Source organism: Syngnathus typhle, linkage group LG5 (genome assembly GCF_033458585.1).
Source record: "Syngnathus typhle isolate RoL2023-S1 ecotype Sweden linkage group LG5, RoL_Styp_1.0, whole genome shotgun sequence".
NCBI classification, from domain to species: Eukaryota; Metazoa; Chordata; class Actinopteri; order Syngnathiformes; family Syngnathidae; genus Syngnathus; species Syngnathus typhle.
The window spans coordinates 8,921,283-8,944,517 of NC_083742.1; the positions used below are offsets into that span (position 1 = coordinate 8,921,283).

The window sequence follows — 23,235 nt, forward strand, 5'->3', positions numbered from 1 at the left end:
AGGATATATGCGCATCCACTCGTCTGAAAATTAAGGGGGAGGTTTGGATTTGCACGGATTCCCGTTCTTGAACATTTTTTCCCCCAGCAGGACTAGTCCCAGAAACTTTTTAGAATCTACTGTCTGCTGTTTTCACGCGAGGAAATAACACAAACAAATTTGATAAACTTTGGTCTTTTCCCCCCTGGAGGTGAGAAGACTGCGATTTATCGCGAGTGAAGACGCTGAGATCAATGGACGACCGAATTACTAAAGTTTGCCAGCATTGTTTGTATTAGCAGCGTTTTAAAGAATACCAGTGGAAATAAAATCCTGGCTGTATCCCACGATACATCTATCAGCTCAAATTCGTTTCATCCTCCGGAAGTTTTGTTCCGCTTTTTTCCTCTGGTCTTTAGTCTGGCACGCACGCGATTTTCCCTGGCCAAGTTTGGGAAAATATGCGCGAGCTTGTTAGCTAAACTTCCACAGTTGCGACCAAAGTGAGAGTTGCAGCTTCCACACATTACGTGTGGATATTCTCCATTTTTGGAGGTACTTTTTCTCCCTCCAATCTGGGCTAAGGAGTGTTCTTATCAGATTTATCAGACGCTGGCTGGCCCGCCAGTAAGGTGAGCTTCTCCTTTTCTTATTCTCCAAACACGTTTTTATTGTATGTTGACGTGCTGTGGGGTTAGCATTGTTCTCCCGCTGCAATTTGAGATCCTACAGATAAGGGAATTTTCTTCACAAGGAATGCACTAATGAATTATTTCCTTATAGCCTGGACACTTCTTCTTTTGAGCTCTTTCAACAATTTTATGCATTTATATACGTAAACACTTTAGCACTACAGATTTGTACAAGTTTCGTGACATACCTTTGTGTCATTGTTAACACATTGCATAGAAATGCTACAAAGTGACCATAATCAATACATTAGTTTTCTGAGCATTTGAAATAGAGTAAAAGGGTCTTTGTCATAATATAGTGACTGTGCAATGAAATCAGGGTGCATCTCTTAGTTTGTGTTAATCCCCAGAAATAAAACAAAACTTGTTATGTTTTATAAAACCTGTCCCAAGACAATATTAACATGTCTAAATAGCCACGAGACACAATGTTATTAGCCTTTCTAAATTCATCTATCCAGTACCTATAAGTCAATAAATTCAGTTGCCGCTCTGCTGTTTTTCCAGCTACATTGTATCATTATAATGTGCTTCAGTTGTTTGTCTTCCTTGTTGTTTTTGTATTTATTTTTGCTTTGATTTGGTTGTCTTAGGTCACGTATCCGTAATGAATTCCGTCCATACTAAAAACATTGTAAGGTTTTGTTAGTCACCAAAATTGTTACACAATCAGTTCCCTGACGTGGTGACAGATGTGACAGATGTGTAGTGACGTTGGTTGACTCCTTATATTTCACACCACATTTTCCCATAAAACTTTGTGACACTTATAATCGAATCACTCCTATTTTTAAGATTTTGATGGTATGATGTAGTTTTCTGTAATGTTTTTAAATGTTAGTGTACATAGTCAATATTGCACTTGTGTGAATTGAATAGATATTGCTATATCTGTCTGAAAAATCAGCCCTACCACTTGTCCACTTTTTCACTGACTACCTATTGATAATGTTTTTATTTTTAACTTTACATATAGAAATCCAAACATCTTATGCTTTAGGCTCACAGTGAAAGGAATTTGGGATGTAAATGTGAACCAAATGGCAATGTGTCAAGCAGCTTGACACTGATTGTTTTTACATTGAAGTGTCATCTCATGGAATGCTGACGATAAACCATATCTGCATTGCTAGTCTGTCGGGGAAACTTTTGTTTTTGCACAAGTCAAGTGTATATCTTTGCTTTAGTAAAATGGTATGATACCCTGTCGCTCAACTGAGATAACTGAGAAAAGGAATTAGGGAGTTGAATTTTTTTATGATTTATGGATGACAATGAACACCAATTATGGTGTAGGGCTTGCTCTTTATGTGACTTTTAGCTTTGTCAAATAAATCCTTTCTGTTGTTTTGATTTCATGATCTGTTAAAAAGAAACATTTCTTTCGGACTTTGTAAAAAAGAAAAATCCAATCTTTTTGTGTGTTGAAAACGTTTATTAGCAGTATATCTGTGGTCACTCGAAAAAATGCTGGCTTTAGAGGCCAATTATTTTTTTATTTTGTTTTTGCTATTGCAATTTAACAGATGTCAATTATTAGCAGGTTTTTGGCTTTAAAGAAAAATAGATGTTTTGTTTTTGTCAATGCAATTGAATTGGTGTCAATTATTCTCAGACTTTCTGTGTGTGGCCAGGCCCTGGCCTTATCTCTTATGAAATGTGGAGGTCCACTCTACTGTGCTGTACTTTATTGAAGTGGTTTGAGGTTGATGTTCTTTCCAGACAAGTAGTGTTTATAATTCCAAGTAAAATTTCTTTGAATTTTTCTGAGGTTCATCTAATACAAACCTGTATCATTAGGATGAAAATTATTTCTACACTGGCTACATTTTTCATTTCACTTTTTTTGTGTCTTTTCCAGCCATCTGATACTCAATTAATAAAATATACATAATTTCTTTAAGTGTAAGAAAGTTAAAAAGCAAATTCAATGAACCAAAACTCTCTCACTGGATACACATTGCTTTGGCAAGGGTTTGCTAATTTTGGACTTAAATTGGTTAATAATTCAGACGGGTGTTGGCAAAACCAAGTTGGAGAGTCTACGCTGAGTGTGTATGCATAGTAAAACACACTTTAGCTTGACTCCTGCTCTCATGGAGACTGAGAATGACAGAGCTTTGTGTCATACTTTGGAGAAGGGACTTCCTCCGTCTCACTGCTTGGTCGCTGTGGTGCCAAGGGAACAGGGACCATACGGTCTTGCCGCAGAAGCACTTTTTTGGAACCATCCCAAAGAGTGAGTCACATCTTACGTAGCCGCAATGACCAAGCTTCTTCATCACCCTTGGTTCCCTATGGGCCAGCTCAGCTGCTGGAAGAGTGAAGTGTTCTCGGAAAGTTAAATGAATTGCTGTAGGGGGAAACAGAGTGCCTTTTTGGGAGATAAACATTCAATGGTGATTAACACTCAAAAGAAACCACAACTGCATCAGAACATTGCTCTGGGTGAACAAATAAAAACGATTAGGGTTTTGACTCACATGTGACATTATTTGTTGTTTTCCTGTTAGCATACTGATATACTTACCGCTGGGGATGCTCCGATCGATCGGTGACTAATCATCGTCGGCCGCTGATCGTGATTTTGGATCACTACAAAAGTGCATGAGAAAGTTGCAAATCACACATAATGTTGATCCTTCAACTGTGAGACAATGTACACGTTAGTATTTTAGTCGTGCTGTGCTGACTGTGTGCACCAGAACACAGGCTAACTAACGTGTATTACCCACAACACTGATAGGCCAGCGGACCCAGGCATTGACAATTCTGGTTCGCTAATACATCTATCAGGAAACGCCAAAGCGGGGAAAAAAATCTGTATAAAACCACACTGTCTTGCGATTAGATTTTTGCGGGATGTCAAACCTAAATGTCTATTAGATTTGGATTAATCGTGCAGCCTTAATAGAAATGTAACCTTTTTCTTATTCTGATTATTTAATTGGGAAAATTACATTCATGGACGATTGGTATCAGCGGTATAAAACCCTGCTCGGAACCTCCCTACTCACAGCGAAATTATTTGAATTATTTTTTTTAAACAAAGAACTTTTGTTTCCAGCTTTCTGCTCAGTTCTGTTGTTGGACATCCCCGCAAATTGTATCTGTGTGTTTTGTTGTTGTTTTTTTGCCAAGTCAGTGTAGGGGAGCAAATTGTCATTGAGGCTCTTGGTGTTGGACCAAAACCAAATGTTAGGTAATAGATCTTGAAGTGTGGAAATGATGTCTCTCTAAAACGGTGTCACATGACACGCTGTAGTTTTTTGTTCTTTAACAGATTCCTCAAGGGGGTAGGGGCAAGTGTTAATCTCTGAGGCCAGATGCTAGGGGGTGATGATGCAAGCAGATGTGCATGTGTAGGGGTCAGTCACAGTGCTCCATTTTGCAGGATATAGTTGGTAAAAATGTCTTGAGGAAACACGATGACAAACTTTATGAATTTATATTCTGTGGTTACTCAAAGGTTTTGAAAACAAAACATTTAAGTCCATCAAACTGCCAAGATGTTTAGCCTGTGCAAGACTGACCGACTGACTGCATTTCTCATCAGTGTTTATAAAGAATAAGGCCATTTTAGTACCTCCCTGAACTTTGTACACATTCCGAGCTTTTTTCTCTTCTTTCACGGTCTCATTTTTTGTCACTACTTGTCCTCTATTACTCTTTTGCTCCCTGCTGAGTTGTAGTTTTAAGACACTCTGAATGTTCACACATTTGTGCTCGTGTTTTCCGCAGTTTAAATCTACAAATGACCTGCTGCTGATGCCCCAAAGTTCTGAATGGAGTTCCTGTCGCAGAAAAGCCACCAATTGTAGCTCCCTCAACAGGATGCTGATGAGGCCAAGTGTACTTGTCTTTCTGGCTTTCTTTGCCCAGGTTTTAAGGACACAGTGCCGCCCCGCCATTCCTGATGAAGGTAGGTTTGTGGGATAACCCCCCACACACGCATACATACACACACTTTGATTTTTGTATTTTTCGACGTGATTGAAGTAAACGCCTAAGATTTCTAATGGGATTCAAAAGCATTCATGAAGTGACTGGCTTCCGCACAAAGCACGACGTCACGTGGTGCAGTGTTTACGAAAGTAGATGGAGGCCCACGGTTAAAAACTCATCTCATTTCTCTATTTCCTTGCACCTCGCTCCTCTGCCAGAAACTCCATCGAGGACACAAGAAGATTGGCATAGGAGCGAGGCGCCAGGAGGTTGAAATGTTTTGGGAAAATAATCGAATTGCTCCTGAAATGTAATCATTGCATGGAGACATCTATTAAAGAAAATGTCACCTCATTGGTGTCATTGGCATTGCTGAATTACTATCACCACAAATGACCATTTTATACTTTATGTTTCAATTAAGATTATATCATATCATATGTTCATTCATCCATCCATCCATCCATCCATCTTCTTCCGCTTATCCGGGGTCGGGTCGCGGGGGCAGCAGCTTCAGGAGGGACTCCCAGACTTCCCTCTCCCCAGCCACTTCATCTAGCTCATCCCGGGGGATCCCAAGGCGTTCCCAGGCCAGCTGAGAGACATAGTCTCTCCAGCGCGTCCTGGGTCGTCCCCGGGGTCTCCTACCGGTGGGACATGCCCGGAACACCTCCCCAGGGAGGCGTCCAGGAGGCATCCTGATGATATGCCCGAGCCACCTCATCTGGCTCCTCTCTACGTGGAGGAGCAGCGGCTCTACTCCGAGTCTCTCCCGGATGACCGAACTTCTCACCCTATCTCTAAGGGAGAGCCCGGACATCCTGCGGAGAAAACTCATTTCGGCCGCTTGTATCCGGGATCTCGTTCTTTCGGTCACGACCCATAGCTCGTGACCATAGGTGAGGGTAGGAGCGTAAATCGACCGGTAAATTGAGAGCTTTGCCTTTTGGCTCAGCTCTCTCTTTACCACGACGGACCGGTACAAAGTCCGCATTACTGCCGACGCTGCACCGATCCGCCTGTCGATCTCGCGCTCCATCCTCCCCTCACTCGTGAACAAGACCCCAAGATACTTAAACTCCTCCACTTGGGGCAGGATCTCATCCCCGATCCGGAGAGGGCATTCCACCCTTTTCCGATCGAGGACCATGGACTCGGATTTGGAGGTGCTGACCCTCATCCCGACCGCTTCACACTCGGCTGCGAACCGCTCCAGTGAGAGCTGGAGATCACGGCCTGAAGAAGCCAACAGCACCACGTCGTCTGCAAAAAGCAGAGACGCGATGCTGAGGTCCCCAAACCGGACACCCTCAACGCCTCGGCTGCGCCTAGAAATTCTGTCCATAAAAACTATGAACAGAATCGGTGACAAAGGGCAGCCTTGGCGGAGTCCAACCCTCACTGAGAACGAATCCGACTTACTGCCGGAAATGCGGACCAAACTCTGGCATCGATGATACAGGGACCGAACCGCCCTTATCAGTTGGCTCGGTACCCCGTACTCCCAAAGCACCCCCCAGAGAACCTCCCGAGGGACACGGTCGAACGCCTTCTCCAAGTCCACAAAACACATGTGGACTGGTTGGGCGAACTCCCATGCACCCTCGAGGATCCTGCTGAGGGTGAAGAGCTGGTCCACTGTTCCACGGCCAGGACGAAAGCCACACTGTTCCTCCTGAATCCGAGGTTCGACCTCCCGACGGACCCTCCTCGTCGAACATATGTTCATTCATGTATGTAAAATGACCAAGAAACTTATTACACTATACCCTCTCTAACTGAGCCGTACCATATTGATTTGAATTGTGATTCCACTGAATCAAACCGAATTGAATCATTTCACTTTAAAATCGAACCGTTCTTGAATCATACCACACCAAAAGTATCAAGTTAAGCACTATACCTTAATGCGGACTAGGGGTTGACCGATATGGGGTTTTCTATAACTGATGCCGATATTTAGAGGTCAAGGTCAACCAATAATTGATATGAGCTGCCGATATGTTTGACTAATTGTTAGGGCCGATATCTCGGAGTTGTGTGCTTTATATATTTAATATATTTTTATTATTTATGTAAAAGATCCAATATCATTCACTAATGTGTTGTTGTTTGTTAACGGATTGCTTACTCGTTAGCGAGAATCAATCAATCAAAAGATCGATAAATAACTTTGTCATGTTTCTCAGCCTTGTATGCAAAAGTGATTTCTCATATTGACTGTTAACGTTAGACAGGTTTAATAAGGAAAATACCTGTGACGTCATCGGTCAAACATACCACTTTATTACTCTAATTAAGTCCACTTTTACTCACAATACAGAATAGATTCTTGAGATGAATTTTCATTCATGCGTATTCGTATAATAACGTATTCCAAACGTTTTGGTTTGGGGTCTTTCACTAAGGAAGTCGGCAACAGCAGCACTGCATCATTTACATGCCGCTGCCTGACTTTAAGTTGGCGCTACTTAACACAAACATCGCCGATGCCGATGAATTAAAAAATAGCAAATATCGGCCCGATATATTGGCTGACCGATAAATCGGTCTGATATGGACTATTTTTACACATTTGTTTCTGACAATGTTTCGTCCTGCCAATTGTAATGTTATGACTTTCTACGACGGATTCATTATCAACTCCGTCACTTCCCTGAGAAGGGGAGAGACATGGTGAAACGAAACCCTCTAAATGTACCTTTTGGATAGGCGGCATGACCATAATAGACATGGGTAGAATACTTTGGGTGTTGACAACTCAAAGTCGGAAGTGGGAATCCGCAGAGTGATATGATCGGTTCAGCATTGGAATCAGAATAATGAAGCAAGAGGGGCTCTCCAGGGCCATAAAATAAATTTTGGAAGGTTGCATTTAAGCCAACAGTGGGACATAGTGAAGTAAATGAGTCCCATCTGTGGCTCAAGGGCAGCCCTCCCACAATTTCTGCTCCTGTTGTTCATAGTAAAGAAAGAAAAATCACTGAACGCATGAATTCACTGAAATTATTCATCAATGCCTTACTTTCTAAGAGGAAAATGGAAGAACAATGCTGTGCTATAATTAGAGATTAGGTTTTGGGGGAATGATTTTCTTCCAGGTGAGCTATAGCATAACTTCTTATTTACGTGGGGGAAGTGTGAGACACTTCTCAGTTCTTATTCACCAAATGGCTAGTTATTATCTATGCGCCGCTGTGCTTTTCCTGCTGCCCCCCCCCCCCCCCCCCACTGACTTAAGCTTGGGAATGCTTCACTTTTCTCCACTTCCCTACTGGGTGACGGATGGCTTCAGCTGTCGACAAACAATCACAGCAGAAGCATTTGGTTTCATTCCTTTGTCTTGAGAAGGGAAACAAAATAGTTGCATGGAAAGTCTTGGAGCTTTATGTTGCGATGCTCACATTAGAAAAGGCTTTTCCGTTTTCAAATTAAATACACCGAATACCTCCAGAGGCCACTTGTATGTTCAATGATTACAGATGATAAGAAATGTGCTTAGGTTGAACATTATTGTTGGTTGCAGTTGTTCTTTTTCACTTTTTTTGCTGCAGCATTTAAACCAATGTTTTTTTAAGGTTTTATTCTTAATGGAAGTGTGCTCATATTCTGCATGTACAATGGAACCTTGGTTCAAGAACGGCCAGTTTATGAACAAATATTATCCAATATATTATGAAATATTATTCAAGTAGGATTTTTTTCAACGCTGTGTCAAAGACAGGATCAGTCTGTCAATGCTGAAGGACACAGAGAGCAAGGGTCCTCACACCAGGAGACACCATTATTGAACCCACCTAAACTGCAGCTGTGAAAGGTTACCACTGCATCATCCTCATGCCAGAGAAAATAAGCGTGGAGATGGTGGAAGTCCTGAGAGTAGTGGAGCCAAGATAGTCCGTACACCTACCAGCACTTGCGTTGACTCCCCAGAATTCCATGTATGGAGTTGTATGGCGCCTGAAGAAGGAAATCCCCAACTCCCACATCCTATCATATCAGTATCGCAATCCGAGTCCCTGGTTCACTACAACACCAGAGCTGGAAAAAACATTTGGAGAGAAATTGGACTTGTATTACATAGAAATCTGTAAGGGTTCATGTGACTTAGATTTCTCCTGAAGTCCACATATGGGGTACTTCCCTCTGCCGTTTATCCGAAAAGAGGTGCTTTAAGTCCAAGGTTTATATTTCGACAAGCCGACCTCTGAGTGTTGTCTCGCAGTTATCCATAATTGAGGTGCCTGTTACATACTTGTATTCTGTCGTTGACTTGGCAGAAATGGTGACCGCACGACACAAAAGTCGTCACTCGAGTTATATTTGAACATTTTCTATAGTGGAGAGTGAGTTTACTTACATATTTACTCCAATGGCTGTTTTGTTTTGGTGTCCTTTCCTACATAAACAATGAAATAATGCTACTCTGCGTTTTCAAGCGAGCGGTCTAAATCTTTTTACCTCCAGCTTAGACACGACCCCAAAATGATGCCACGTTGTTTACAAACTCTAAAGATGTCCATTAAGAAGCGTTACAATCTGTTGTGGTTCCATCAAGGTTCTGAGGCTAAAACATTTTACGTAATTCTATCGGCATTTATTTTAATGTGAGAGACCGAACAAGTTAGTGCTTTATCCAAGGTTCCACTGTACCTTTAAGACTTATTGACCAGTGAAAAACAATTTGTCCTATTTTAACGTTTCGTTGGTCCACTACTCACCTCTGTCATGAGTAAAAGCAAAGTCATAGCAGAGTCTCAACAAGAGCTGCCAGCTACCTTGATTGAAGGAGAATCCTTAACAAAATAATATGTTGAACCAGTTTATTTACGACTATTTTGACTCCCGTGACTTGTAGTAAACTGTTGATAGCTTTGAAATTTTGATCGTAAGGACAATCCTTTCGTAAGATACTACTTATAGTCAGAGCAATAAAATGTTTTGCTGAAGTGATCCATTTCGTTTTTGAGCTGCCCATTTGACTTTGTGGTGTGAAGCTAAATGTTGTTCAGTTTGTTTTAAATGATAATAGAAAAGTTTAACTTTGCCACGCACAGAAATCCTCGTCGCTCCCAATTGTTAATCCATGCTAATTGTCATCAGCTAATTTAGCAGTGAAAGGGTCGCTCCACTGGAGAGCTTTCATGAAAAGGTTTTTATTTGAATTTTGGGGGATTTGCTAATGGCCATTGTGCTATTCTTGTGCTTCCTGCATGTCCTGCCTTTTGTCTCGAATCAGTCCCTTCTACTCATTGCCCGCCTTTTCAATCTCTTGTGGTTGCTTAACAGAGTACCACTACAGAGCCCTGACCAGCCAGCAGATTTTGCTGCATTTAGCCATCACTTCAGTGCGAGCAGGAAATCCCAGAAGTCATTCATGCAGCATATTGCTTCCTATCGCATAGCCAGAGTGTGTTCCAACGACTGGCGCCAACTCTTCCTTTCACACCAGTGAACTTTTTTTGGACCTCTCATTGTAAGCTTGTCAGCATGCTTACCTCTTCACATAAATTCCTTCAAGGATTTAAGTTATTAGGCTGATTTTAAATGGTGTCAATCATTGTCTCACCAAATAGTTAGAAGAACAGTCCAGATCTTTAATCTAGTGTAATCCAATCATAGCGGCGGCAGGAGGCTTCACAGAGATCAAACATGCTCTTATCCAAAATAAATGTTCACTAAACTTTATACTTGATTTAGGGCGAAGAGTTGAAAGCAAATTCCTGTTGCGTTTTGAGTTCATGAAATTTCCACGAGCCTTTTTTTTCTAGTTAGGTGCGTTTGTGTGTTACACTCAATGCTATTGTCCCTCAAGCACAAGTGTTCTGGATTGTGGGCTACAATAAAACAACACCTTTTTTTTTTTTTTTTTACAACTTTTCTGGGCGTTTTATGATGTCTGCTGCCAGATTAACAGATGGTATGTTGACACTGTTTTATCGGTGGCATCTCCGTTTAGAGGGCAGTAACAGAAACACATCGAATGGCCCTCACACAAAGCAGAAGAGTTTGCTTATGCTTTGGAAGGCATGCACGTTGGATCACATTAAATGTCTGCTTTGGACTCTTTGGTTGTGTTTCTGAGGAGAAAGTTGATCCTACCCCCTGGCCCCTTTTCCTGCTGGGATTAAGGGCCTGTCAGACATATGGGATCCAGGAAATACCTTTACTAGGCCCAAGCGCAGTCACCATAGCAACTGCTAGTAGAACCTGCCACTGCAGGCCCTCACTTGTGCGCACTCATGTGTACATGCTAACTCTTTTGGGCTTCCTGGCTACTGTTGTGAGGAGGGTTTTGTTGGATGGTGGGAGGTGTTGTTGTTGTTGTTCTCCTTTAATATGTGCTTGTTGTTGTGATGAGGTATGTTTTTAATTACTTTCTTACCTAGCTACTAGTCTTTTGTTCTTTTCTGACAAAGTACACGTTTGGTATCATGCAAAGAACTACAAGGTGCCTTTAAAAAAGTGTTCGCCATGTGGCAATAACAGAAAAGTTGCCCAGTGACGCTTCCTACCTTTCTAAACAAACAACACCATCGTGACTGTGTGTCAACATAATTCGGTTACTCCCTCCCTCCTGGGCTATGTAGTAATTTAGAACAAGGGGGGCTCAGGTGTCCTGCTCTGTGACGCCCTCCCTGCTCTTCATTCCTGTAATTGAATTTCACCTTCCTTTCCCCAGTGGCTCCTCGCCTGTATGCCGATCGAGCCCCATTTAGGAGGCAATTTAATTTGGGGAAGAGGCACCGCGGGCCTGGTGCCAGAAGGAAATCGGGGAAGGTCTTTTCAAGTGTCTCTTGGTTATTGCTGTATGATTAAAGTACATTTTTCAAATGGACGACCTCATTTTTGCGTGGTGTCTGACTGATTCAGGAAGTCACCATCGGTTGTATTTATTCTGTGGATTTGGAGTCGTTTTTTGCCTGATGCTGGTTATTTCTTTCTTTTATCGTTTATTTTTGGAAATGATAACATAAGATGAACTGCTAAATCAAATACCATTTCTTGTCATTACATTTAGTTGCCTTGGAAACGCAAGCGGAGCTTTTCACTCTCTATCTTGGGGATCGTCTGGACTTAAGTTGCTTCACCAAGGACTCCCTCCATGCTGTCAACTGGACCAAAGACCATGTGGTCGTAGTGGATGGAGAACACACACACATACGCAATGGCCAGCTGGAGATTGAGACAGTGGAGCTGGCGGACTCTGGCATCTACGCATGCATGACCTTGAGCAACCACAGTGTATTTTTCAATGTCACAGGTATAGCCATGAAACAGCAACCAGAAATAGTCATGCAGTCATTGTCAGTGCACTAAAATGCCCAAAACAAAACTCTTCTATTCAAACAGTTGACACCCTGGCCTCGTCTGAGGATGATGATGAAGATGAAGAATCTTCTTCGGAGGAAGCTAAATTATTAGGCAGTCAAAAACTACTTCGTGAGTTGCCTGAATTCTGTTTACCTTACTAGTGCTGCTGTATTGGCTAATCATTTTTACACATAGAAATTCACACCTTGAAGAACTTTCTTGAGGGTTCAAGGTTCAAAGATTGTGTGCGCTCGTTCGTGTGTGTGTTAGTGTGAGAAAATCACTCTGACACGTACGTTTGAGACTCATTCAAAGCTTTATCTGTCATTTTAAGAATACAATTCAAAAATTGATCAGCTTTCAAAATGTTTGAGTATTGTGACCTTTGTTTTATTTTATTCAAAGTATTGATTACCCGTGTTTCTCAATTTCCTTGTTGCAGCAATGGCTCCACAGTGGGCTCACCCAGAAAAAATGGAGAAAAAGCTCCATGCTGTCCCTGCCAGCAAGACTGTCAGATTCCGCTGTCAGGCCAGTGGCAACCCAACACCTACACTAAAATGGTACAAGAATGGAAAGGAGTTCAAGAAGGACCATCGAATTGGAGGTTTTAAGGTCAGAATTGTTTTTCCAAGGCTATTGATTATCATCATCATCATTTGATCTTCTACAATTTATAAGTCTAACCTCCTTTGACATGTCGTTACATGTTCTGGAAGTTCAAACAGGGGTCCTCCTCACAGGACAGCAGTAACTCAGTCGTATGTATTTTGATCGTTCTAATGTACATAGTAACTCAGTGACCCGGATCCCACTCCACACAGAGCAAACACAGAGCACGTCCTTTATCCAAGCAAGCTGAATTCATAATTGTTTCACTGTTGGTCAAGTGGGAGTTTGCACTATTCAAGATAAGACAACTGTCTCCAATTTCCGATTGAAGCAACTGCCAGATATTTCCCGAATTTCTTTTGTGATAGCGCCAGTATTTATCAGTATTTAGATGACACAGGGTCAAGTAAATGTTGAACTCAACATTGAAAAGGTTTTTGAAATTAACTCATTTACTTTTTCACACATGAAGTTTGTTTTTAAATGGCGCTTTAGTTATTGTCCCGTAATTACCTGGGCAGTATTCATGATCCAGTAGCATCTGCATATTTTTCCATTTACATATTTAGAGAAAAGGAATTACACCCGCCTCCTCTTCCTTCCCCTTAATGTCTGCTATTTCTAATAAAGAATAATATCGGCTGGTTTAGCCTATATCTAAGTCGAAGTCTTCTTCCTTCCCAGCTGGGACACATTTAGGAGTTTCCTCTCAGCTGCCTGTTCCTTGCCTCTTTGCCCAGCCTACAACAACCAGGCAGCACACCTTGCCATCTGGCTGCTGCTTTTTCTTTCTTTCTTTTTTGTTTTTTTTTAATATTGCTGCAAAGTTCCACATTGGTGGTTCAGGATGTCTCTCATCTCACTCACGCTTGCTTTTATTGCCAGACTTCTATTGTTCATATTCTGTATATCGTGTGCTTTGAGACGTGCTGGAAGAAGAAAATAATATGGACCACATGTATGAAGTCAAGCACGACACATCTGGCAGCAGGCAGCTGGATTCCCTCTTGTGTTGGCTAAATGAGGGAAAACGCATGGCTCAGTTTCTATACGATGCATGTTTGATGTTGCCATTGCCTTGGAGGTCTGTTAGCTAATCATGCAGTCCTGGTCTTGGCAGATTTATGAAAGAAAAATGATTGCTCAAAATGAAGCAGGATCCAAAAAAACATTCTTGTTTCGTCTAATTGGCTTAGTTGTAAACTAGCACACAGCCACAGGCAAAATGTATGATATAAGTAGCGGTATTTACGTGTTTTCCTTGTGATGCACCGAGACTCAAAACAATTCATGTACCGTATTCTCCAGACTATAAGGCGCACCGGACTATAAGGCGCACCTTCAATGAATGGCCCATTTTAAAACTTAATCCTTATATAAGGCGCACCGGACTATAAGGCGCATCATGTCAGATTTTTAATCCAAATCAAATCATTCTCCATTTTATCTTTTTTATTTCAACTTCAGATGCAACAAATTACTTTATAATCACAAAATAATGATCCATAGTCTTTTTGATTCATGATTCATAGTCTTCAGCAGGCCACTAATGCTTGATTTCATGACACAATGCTTCGGGCCAGTTTGAATTTAGGAATTTAGTCCATATATAAGGCGCACTGGACTATAAGGCGCACTGTCTGCTTTTGAGAAGATTTGAGGTTTTTAGGTGCGCCTTATAGTCCGGAAAATACGGTAATCTTACAATCGTACATCTTCGGAAGTACTGTTTTTATAGTATTTCATGAACTTCCTGAAGATTTTCATTATTCTCTTGACTGGCTTTCCTATAATTTTTTATGGATTCTTGATAGAACTGGAAAGCCTAAAACATTAGTTGATTACATTGCTGTGGATGAAATTCTTTTCTCCAATGCCTAGGTTCGTGACCATGTTTGGACCATCATCATGGAATCTGTGGTGCCCTCAGACAAGGGAAACTATACCTGTATGGTGGAAAACCAATATGGAAGCATCAATCACACCTACCAGCTGGATGTTGTCGGTAGGAGATGTTACTAAAAATGATTTACAACAGAGTTTCTTTCCTTTTTCAAGCTTGTAGATTTTTTTCAACTAGAACCTAACGATACATTGACAGGGTTAAATGTTGCACTGTTGCGCTCAACGTTTATTCTTTGGTGGACTGGCACAAAAGTTAGTTGCACTATTTTCTACCACATCACATTGAATGTATAGATTCACGCGATTTGATAGATTCTCCCATCTTACTTTTTCATTTTGTAGGTTTATAGTCTTAAGAATATTGAACATTCACATTGAAATGTTGAAAAATACATTTTTAACTTCGCTTGTTTGAAAATTAAACAGTACAATAAACGTGATTTATTAACAAAAAAATCATTAAGCAAATACACTGAACAAAAATATAAATGCAAAATGAGAGTACGTACATCTCCACATCTTTACATGGTTTTATGTTTTGGCTGCGTTGCAGAGCGCTCTCCACACAGGCCCATCCTGCAGGCCGGTCTGCCCGCTAATCGCACCGCAGTGGTGGGCAGTGATGTAGAGTTTGAGTGCAAGGTCTTTAGCGACCCTCAGCCTCACATCCAGTGGTTAAAGCACATCGAGGTCAACGGGAGTCGCGTCGGTGCAGACGGCTTACCGTATGTCCGTATCCTCAAGGTAGGAGCTCACTCTGATTGACTTTCCTTCGATCTCTCACACTACTGTTTTCATTTTGCTGCAGCAGGTAAATGTGTAAAAGGATCAAGCCTATTGAATTGTCCAAAAGTGATCTTGATGAAATACCTCCAAAACACGCGACTTCTGTGTTTGAGCTACACATGACATTGTTTTACTTCCAGCATTCTGGAGTCAATAGTTCGGATGCTCAGTTGCTGACCCTCTCCAATGTGACTGAGGAGGACAGTGGACAATATATATGTAAAGTGTCCAATTATATAGGAGAGGCCAATCAGTCGGCCTGGCTGACTGTCACCAGATTTGAGCCCACAGGTAAACATCACGCAGCTGTACAGGACTACACAGAGGAGACACTTCCAAGACCACCTGGATAAATTAGGGCCGTACAACAGGAGACACCCTCAGCTGTTTCTCTCCTCCCACCCTCCCTCCCTCCATTTCCTCCCACCCGCTCTCCTGCCTCAGTGCTCCTGACTGTAAATGACGCTATGGAAAATTCCCAGCAGAACAGTTGAAAGTGTTTAGTCTCAGGTTTACATTGGACCTATTTTCAATACTCACTCCTTCCTCTGCCTCTCCCTACAGCCCCTTTGCCATCTTTCACGAATTGTGCTCCCTTGCCCTTTGACATGCTCACACTCTCTTCACTCTCTGTGTGTGGACTCCCTTTGTTTTTTTTCCTCTTTCACAAACGTCTAGTTGCTTGTCTACTGCTAACTGTCCATAGACAGGAATGTGTGCCCCAGTGTGAGTGTGATCTGTTCTGCTGTGGAGTTTTCCATGTTGCCCATCTTGTGCATGGGGAGATGAAAGTGAGGTATTCAACATGGTGATGGGTTGGGTTTAGGCAACCAGATTCAACCTAACTAGCTATTCCACTAACAGATTCTTGTCTTGGAGGGGGGGTTCTCCCCGACAGGTCCTTGACTGTGGCTTTAAGTCATCCCTTTTTGGGCAAATGGTGTTTGATGTAGGAGGAGGAAACTCTCCTCTGTTACTTTTCTCTTTCAGAATTCTTTACTCATGGTTCCCTTCTTTCTATTGGGCCTCTTGTTGGGTCTACTTCCTTTATTTTCTAGACCGCTGGCCTTAACACCACGGACAAGGAAATGGAAGTCCTGCAACTGAGAAATGTGTCTTTTGATGACGCTGGGGAGTATACCTGCTTGGCGGGAAATTCTATCGGGTTCTCTCATCACTCTGCATGGTTGACGGTGTTTGAAGGTATCAGTGGTTCTGCCTCGCCATCCCCAAGTTCCCCTCCTTTTCCTTTACGTCAGCCTGTCTGTCTTCACATTTGTCAGAATTTGAATCAAAGGAAATTCTGTCAAAATGTGAGGAGGGACAAATGTAGTGCTTCACTTCCTTTCCCTCAGCATGGCTCCTTCCTTAACGTGCACCTCGCTGTGCTTACATGAGAATGCCAAACAACTCAAACTACCTCAAACCTTGTCTGGGGAAACAACATGGACTAAAGATCCAAAAATTAATAACCATTTAGAAATCAGGCAGTAAATAAATGAAGAATTATTTTTGCCTTTAGCCAGATTTATTTCTAAACGGGTAGTTTGGCATCTCTGTTCAGATTTCACTTTGACCTGTCTGAATCTTTAATAGATGTTTTCTTTTCTTTGACAAGCGCTTTAAACGACATGTATGCCTCGTGTCATTTCCTGCTGCGAGTCCTCCGGCCGGCTCGGATAATTGGCTCTCTGTACTTTGTGTGTCTCATTCCTCCGTGTCGGAATGGGCATTTGTCCAATTATCAAGCTGCTTGTCAGTCAGCCTCTTAACTAACACAAGTGCAGCTCACTTGTGCAATGCTGGTGTTGGTGATGGGTGTAGCAGCACACTTGGTTTGAGATGCAAAGCACATCAGTAGTGCTATGTTAGACAAGATTCTTATACACGCACACATGATTCTTATACGCACATACACGTATTTAAAAATTTAAACTATGCAATATACCGATACGCAGTGCAGTGCCATCCCAAGCTAATGTGTGCCTCATTGTGGGTTACTGGGTGTGAATACATCTTTGATGCTCCTTTTTATTGAATGGGAGGATAAAAACAAGATCTCATTAAGTTTCAGTTCTATATTTATTTCCTTTTAATTCCATGCTTATATTGGCTCTTTCATAAAGAATACCAATACACAACATGTTTAGTGAAAATTACACACGTAATTAATTACATGTGAGCTTATGGCACTAGAACATTTAAAGTAGGCATGTCCCTGTGTGTGTGTGCGTGCGTGTATTTGTGTGAAGCGTGCATCCATTGTGTGTGACAACCATTTTCTTGGCCTGGTTTTGGCCTCTCCCTCTTTAAATGTTAATCGGGTTATAATTGTGCTAAAATTCAAAGTTTTAATACTAAAACCTAAAGATGGGCTTTCTGGGGTTTACATAAAGTATCTGTAGTTTAATATGCCTGTGCCAGTGATGATAAAGTCACATTTTCAGTGTTTTAGAGGAGTGGTGTCAAAGCGTCTGTTTTTAGACACAATAGCTTGATTGGATGTTTGTGTTTGTGGTGATGTGTGAAAGTGCTAATGAGCATGTTTCAACAATTAGGTACAGGTCATATTTAACAGTTGATGTTACTACTCCCCATGTACAGCCATGCCACACTATCCTCCGTCCAACCACACGTATCTGGAGGTTGTCATCTACTGTGTGGGCTTCTTCTTCATCGCTGTCATGATTGCCATCGTAATTATTGTGAAGATTCGCACCTCCTCCAAGAAGAGTGACTTCAACAGTCAGCTGGCTGTGCACAAGCTGGCTAAAAGCATCCCTCTGCGTAGACAGGTAACAGAAAGTAGATAGGGGGTTTGGAACATTTTTACCCTTTCCACTCCTTTCTCTCACAATATCCCTTTTGCTCATACCTGTATGAGTGTGTGTCTATGCTTTAAATCTACTAAAAGCATGCTTCCATAGATATTGTCAAGAGTCCAAGTTGTGTATCAGGTAGGTATCGTGTTTTTCTTGAACTAGTGGTACAAGTTAGTCAACACGGTCTAAACAGCAAAATATTTGTTTGGTTTCCCACTGCTCTTGTCTAAATTAATTTAGGCAGTCATCTGTGTGTGTTTCCCTATGAAGGGATTAATGTCAGGCTTCTTCATCTCAGGTGTCAGTGGACTCAAGTTCCTCCATCCACTCTGGTGTGATGTTGGTTCGACCATCTCGACTTTCCTCCAGCGGCTCTCCAATGTTGTCAGGGGTGTCTGAGTATGAACTGCCACAAGATCCCCGTTGGGAGCTTCCTCGAGATCGGTATGTACAGAAGATGTCTTTGTCAGACTTAAAGATGCCATGCCATCAAAATTCTCATTTTACCACTCTTATTTAGCAATATGGGTCAACGTGAGTCTGTGACATGGTTAAAGGGCATTTTGTCAGTTGTAAGCAATAGCAGATAAAACGCATGAAAAATATATTAGCCATCACTATGGCCTTGATACACTCGTCATTCAAGTACCCTCCCACTCAATTCCACTTCGCTCCGTCACGACTGCCAATTGGTGGCAATGATATACACGACGTCCTGAAGTTAAAAAAAAAAAAAAAAAAAGATGAGAAATACAAGTTCCTTTTTGATAAATCCTGCTAGCAATACCAGCACTGTATCAAAAAAGAGCTTCTACAACAAACATACATTTGAGCCAACTACATAACTTGACACGAGTCGGACATTTAAAAGACAAAAACGAGCTCAAATCTATTAAACATGATAAAATAACACTATTTAAACGGAAAATGCGCTTACCCATGGTAGAAGAGCCAAAGTCCCAGAAATAATGTCCAAGCGTATCAGTCTGAACAAAAGCATGGCGGCCATTGTTTACAAGTAGCTCTCTATACACATGATTGTTATCGTGTGAACTCAACTCTTCAGCAACACATCCATTCCGCAGTTCGTGTGAATTAGGTGTTACCCTACAAGAAAGAAAAAAAGAAAGAATACACTGCATTACATTTACTGAAAGTACTATTAGACTAAAAACACAAGGCACCGACCACATCAATCAGTGGTGTGAAAGAAAATCGTACGTCGTTTAAACCTTTCAGTGTATGGATGTAACTGCATGTAGCCTTCTTTTAAAATGTCTTTCTTGCAGACTTGTTCTCGGAAAGCCCCTGGGCGAAGGCTGCTTCGGTCAGGTGGTGATGGGAGAGGCACTGGGTCTTGACAAAGAGAAGCCAAGTCGTGTGACAAAGGTTGCAGTGAAAATGTTGAAGTGTAAGTAAGCCCTCTTTTACCACTTCATATTATCTGTAACTGTCATCGGTTGGAATATACATCTCGGATTAGTGCAGCAGCCGCAGACCTCTGTGCCTGTTAGATCACTAACAGTAAACAACAGTTCAATTGACCGTGATGGGGATTGAACAAAAGAAGCTTTCATTGTCTTGAATCAAAGCACGAGATGTGTGAGAGCTATGCTGCTTGTTTCAAAGAATGTCCTATTCTTTTCAAGAATATGGTCTAATTCCCCTTAATATCATCTGTTTGTGATGCCCTCCAGCTGATGCCACAGAGAAAGATTTGTCAGACCTGATTTCAGAGATGGAAATGATGAAGATTATTGGCAAACACAAGAACATCATCAATCTGCTGGGAGCCTGCACACAGGATGGTAAGCGCTCCCCACCGCCTCTCACAAGGAGTCATTGCTGTGCTGGCAATGAAATGTGCTTTGATTAATAGTTGGCTCGTATCTATATTTATTTGCCTGAATGTCACTGGTGAGAATGCACACATTATAGACGTGCTTATTGACAAAATAGTTCTAATTGATATAATGAATCAGAAAGTGGTTTAAATCAACAGATATGATGAATATAAAGACAACAAATATTTCCAGTCATCATTTTGCCCATTTTTCTGCAGGTCCTTTGTACGTGATTGTGGAGTTTGCGTCCAAGGGCAATTTGAGGGAGTTTTTGCATGCTAGACGCCCTCCAGGCATGGAGTACTGTTACAACCCAGACCAAGTTCCTGTCGAGAACATGTCCATCAAAGACCTGGTATCTTGTGCCTATCAAGTGGCCCGAGGCATGGCGTACCTAGCTTCCAAAAAGGTAATACAAGCCCAACTTGATCAGTCTAAAGAAACAGGATTTACTCAAACCTCTTCATTATGTATAATAACCCACCGTTGGCATCACTATAGTGCATCCACAGAGATCTTGCTGCTCGTAATGTTTTGGTAACGGAAGACAATGTGATGAAAATAGCTGATTTTGGCTTGGCAAGAGACATACACCACATTGATTACTACAAGAAGACCACCAATGTAAGTAGTTTCATTAGTTTGGAGAAACACATTTGAATTTGATGAGCAAAAATAACTATAAGGCACATGTTTTTTCCCCACAGGGTCGTTTACCGGTCAAATGGATGGCTCCTGAAGCACTGTTTGATCGAATATATACACACCAAAGTGATGTGTGGGTATCATATCGCTGTATTTTCTTTATTCTGTCCCACTGCAATATGGTGAAAACTCTTGAGTTCCTGTGCTTGTGTGCAGCTGGTCATTTGGCGTTCTACTTTGGGAAATCTTTACTCTGGGAGGCTCTCCATACCCCGGCATCCCTGTGGAAGAGCTGTTTAAGCTGCTGAAGGAAGGTCACCGCATGGACAAACCCTCCACTTGCACCCAAGAGCTGTAAGGAAATTCTGACTTCATCTGGCATTTTACCCTGGAATGTTTGCAACAGATCCAAAAACTGGAGAAAATTTGGGACCTTCACTGGTTGCCTGAGGTTATGTGTTGGTCTCTGTTAGTTTGGTAGTTCTAGTTTGTTATAACCAAAGTCACTTAATCAGCGTGTACAACCGTTTTAGCGTAACCACCTATTAACTATTGCATTTTAGGTGGAAGGTGCAGATTGAGGAATTTATTACTATTTGCCCTTTGAGACACTTCATAATAGTGCACCCCAGAATCTAAATCTTAAGTCATACTTCATTAAGAATTGGTCTGCCACCCAGCAAACAAATGAACAAACAACTGCTATTCTTTGTTGTTCTCTAGTGAGGTTGAGGTGTTGCTTAACTGCTCTACACATGTGAAAAGCCTTATTTGTGAAAACATAAGTATTGATTTTCTTTACAAAACATGGGTCACATTTAGTCTCTATCACATTCAGATGTTTTAGATATACATGAACATGGCCCCAAAGGATGGTATTTCATAAAAACGCTGTGAATTCACTGCCATTCAAAAGATACTTAAATTTCCTTTGAGCAGATGTTATTACGGCAACTATTTACATACATGAGATTAACAGGCCAAGATCTAAAAATGGACTATTTAAGGTAAGTCTCTCAACTCTGACAGGTACATGATGATGAGAGATTGCTGGCATGCTGTGCCGTCCCAGAGGCCAACTTTCAAGCAGCTTGTAGAGGACCTGGATCGTTGTCTTGCCATAACGTCCAACCAGGTCAGTCCTTTCCTCATCAAGGGTGAGAGCAGCAGCCATATGTGTCGTGGAAACAAAGGTTTTCATAGTGAGTCTTTCCCGCATACAGGAGTATTTAGAGCTGTCCGTGCCATTGGATCAATACTCCCCCAACTACCTTGACACCCGTAGCTCCACTTGCTCTTCTGGCGAGGACTCTGTCTTCTCCCACGATGCTGGTGCTGAGGAACCCTGCCTCCCAAAGCTCCCTCCCCATTCCAACGGAGCGGCCATCAAAAAACGCTGATACCTCATCACCAGTCAAACATTGACATTTCTTCCACTCCCTGCCTCATGCGGTTGTGGACTCTTCTTCCCTAAAATTCCCAAAGATAAAGCTAAGGACCGCCGCTGCTTGGTGAGACAGAAGCTGAGAGACACCTCAGAGAACTTGTTGGATCTCAAGGACCGCAAAGCGCAGCTATTTCCCGATCCTGGTGGAACGATGTTTACCGGGGCACTTTCTATTATCAAGAGTGGAAGTTTGTTACGGTGTTGTAAATGGGTTTCCCATTCCTATGCAGGACAGGGCCTTTTTTATTCATTCAGTTCATCGGGATAACATTTTTGCTTTAAAGACTAAATACCAAGGAACTAGGACCATGGTACATTGCGCCATTCACTATGTCTTCTTGTAAATACTGCCAGAAAAATATAAATATGAATATATATGTATGTATATACAGTGTGTGTGTATATGTATATATATATATATATATGCATACATACATACATACATACTTAGACTATAATCTTATTTTTATCACTGTAATAGATTTTACTTTTGTAAAGTGATTGATTGACCCATTCTTGAGTATAGTCCACAGGGGAGATATCACATGACTATTTTTTCCCCCCCAGAATTGATTGCCCTCATTTTATATTGTAACGATTAATACAAAATAGAGTATTTTTTTTTATTTCTTTAACATGCTTTTCAATATTACATCATGCATATCAGTGTACCAGTGATATTTGCAGGTGCTCCATTCTACACCAAGATGAATATCAGTGTAACTGATTGTGTACGTGAGTAAACTGAATTTTATACATCTTGCCCAACTGTCAACATGTAGTTCCTGCTTATAAAAGCCACCCTAATTAGCTTCAGTAAATGTCATGCACTTCCTCTGTGCATGTATCTCGTGTAATTCATTTTACTGTATAAGCTTTAACCATGATGTTCAACTTCTGCCAAATAACTTCTGATGATGAGATGTGGAACACTCATCCTCATAAATGGATAACATGAAATAAAATGTTTTTTTTTTTTTAAAGAAATACAAAAGCTGTTCAAGAATGAGCTAAAGTGTGTGTGTGTGTGTGTGTGTGTGTGTCACAGAATAGTGTCAATTCCCCTCGAGTTGCTGATTAGATTTGATAATGTGCTGCTGACATCAGCAGATGTGTGGGATCCATGGCCATGGTACGCAGTAAACATGATTTATGGTCATGTGAATGGCTTGTCAAGTGTTAGAGCTACACCTCCTTCCATCAACCACACCAACCTTGATGCTTGTATTACTGGTCTGGCATCC

General features: G+C 41.5%; 1 protein-coding gene across 8 annotated transcripts; it reads left to right on the forward strand.

Annotated features, from left to right (window-relative positions):
- fgfr1a (fibroblast growth factor receptor 1a) lies at positions 1-23,000 on the forward strand. Of its 8 annotated transcripts, none has more exons than XM_061278219.1 (19): positions 1-611; positions 4,413-4,593; positions 11,638-11,880; positions 11,970-12,059; positions 12,373-12,545; positions 12,650-12,691; positions 14,424-14,547; positions 15,001-15,191; positions 15,374-15,524; positions 17,838-18,034; positions 18,354-18,499; positions 19,345-19,466; positions 19,753-19,863; positions 20,118-20,308; positions 20,401-20,523; positions 20,607-20,677; positions 20,761-20,898; positions 21,574-21,679; positions 21,768-23,000. In XM_061278219.1, exons 2-19 carry the CDS (start codon positions 4,440-4,442, stop codon positions 21,942-21,944), a joined length of 2,550 nt encoding a protein of 849 aa, XP_061134203.1. In that variant the 5' UTR covers positions 1-611; positions 4,413-4,439; the 3' UTR covers positions 21,945-23,000. The 8 variants fall into 8 exon arrangements, with proteins under 8 accessions (XP_061134203.1, XP_061134204.1, XP_061134207.1 ...); XM_061278220.1 differs by having other exon boundaries at positions 17,838-18,028; XM_061278221.1 differs by lacking the exon at positions 15,374-15,524 and adding an exon at positions 16,292-16,436 and having other exon boundaries at positions 2-611.
- The last annotated feature ends 235 nt before the right edge of the window (positions 23,001-23,235 follow it).

What these genes read in the sequence shown, in the direction of transcription:
- fgfr1a (XM_061278219.1), top strand. Translation starts at nt 4,440, where the DNA reads ATGCCCCAAAGTTCTGAATGGAGTTCCTGTCGCAGAAAAGCCACCAAT. An exon ending in TGTATTTTTCAATGTCACAG is followed by an intron (nt 11,881 to 11,969) that starts GTATAGCCATGA and finishes CTATTCAAACAG; the next exon opens with TTGACACCCTGGCCTCGTCT. An exon ending in TGGGAGCTTCCTCGAGATCG is followed by an intron (nt 18,500 to 19,344) that starts GTATGTACAGAA and finishes TCTTTCTTGCAG; the next exon opens with ACTTGTTCTCGGAAAGCCCC.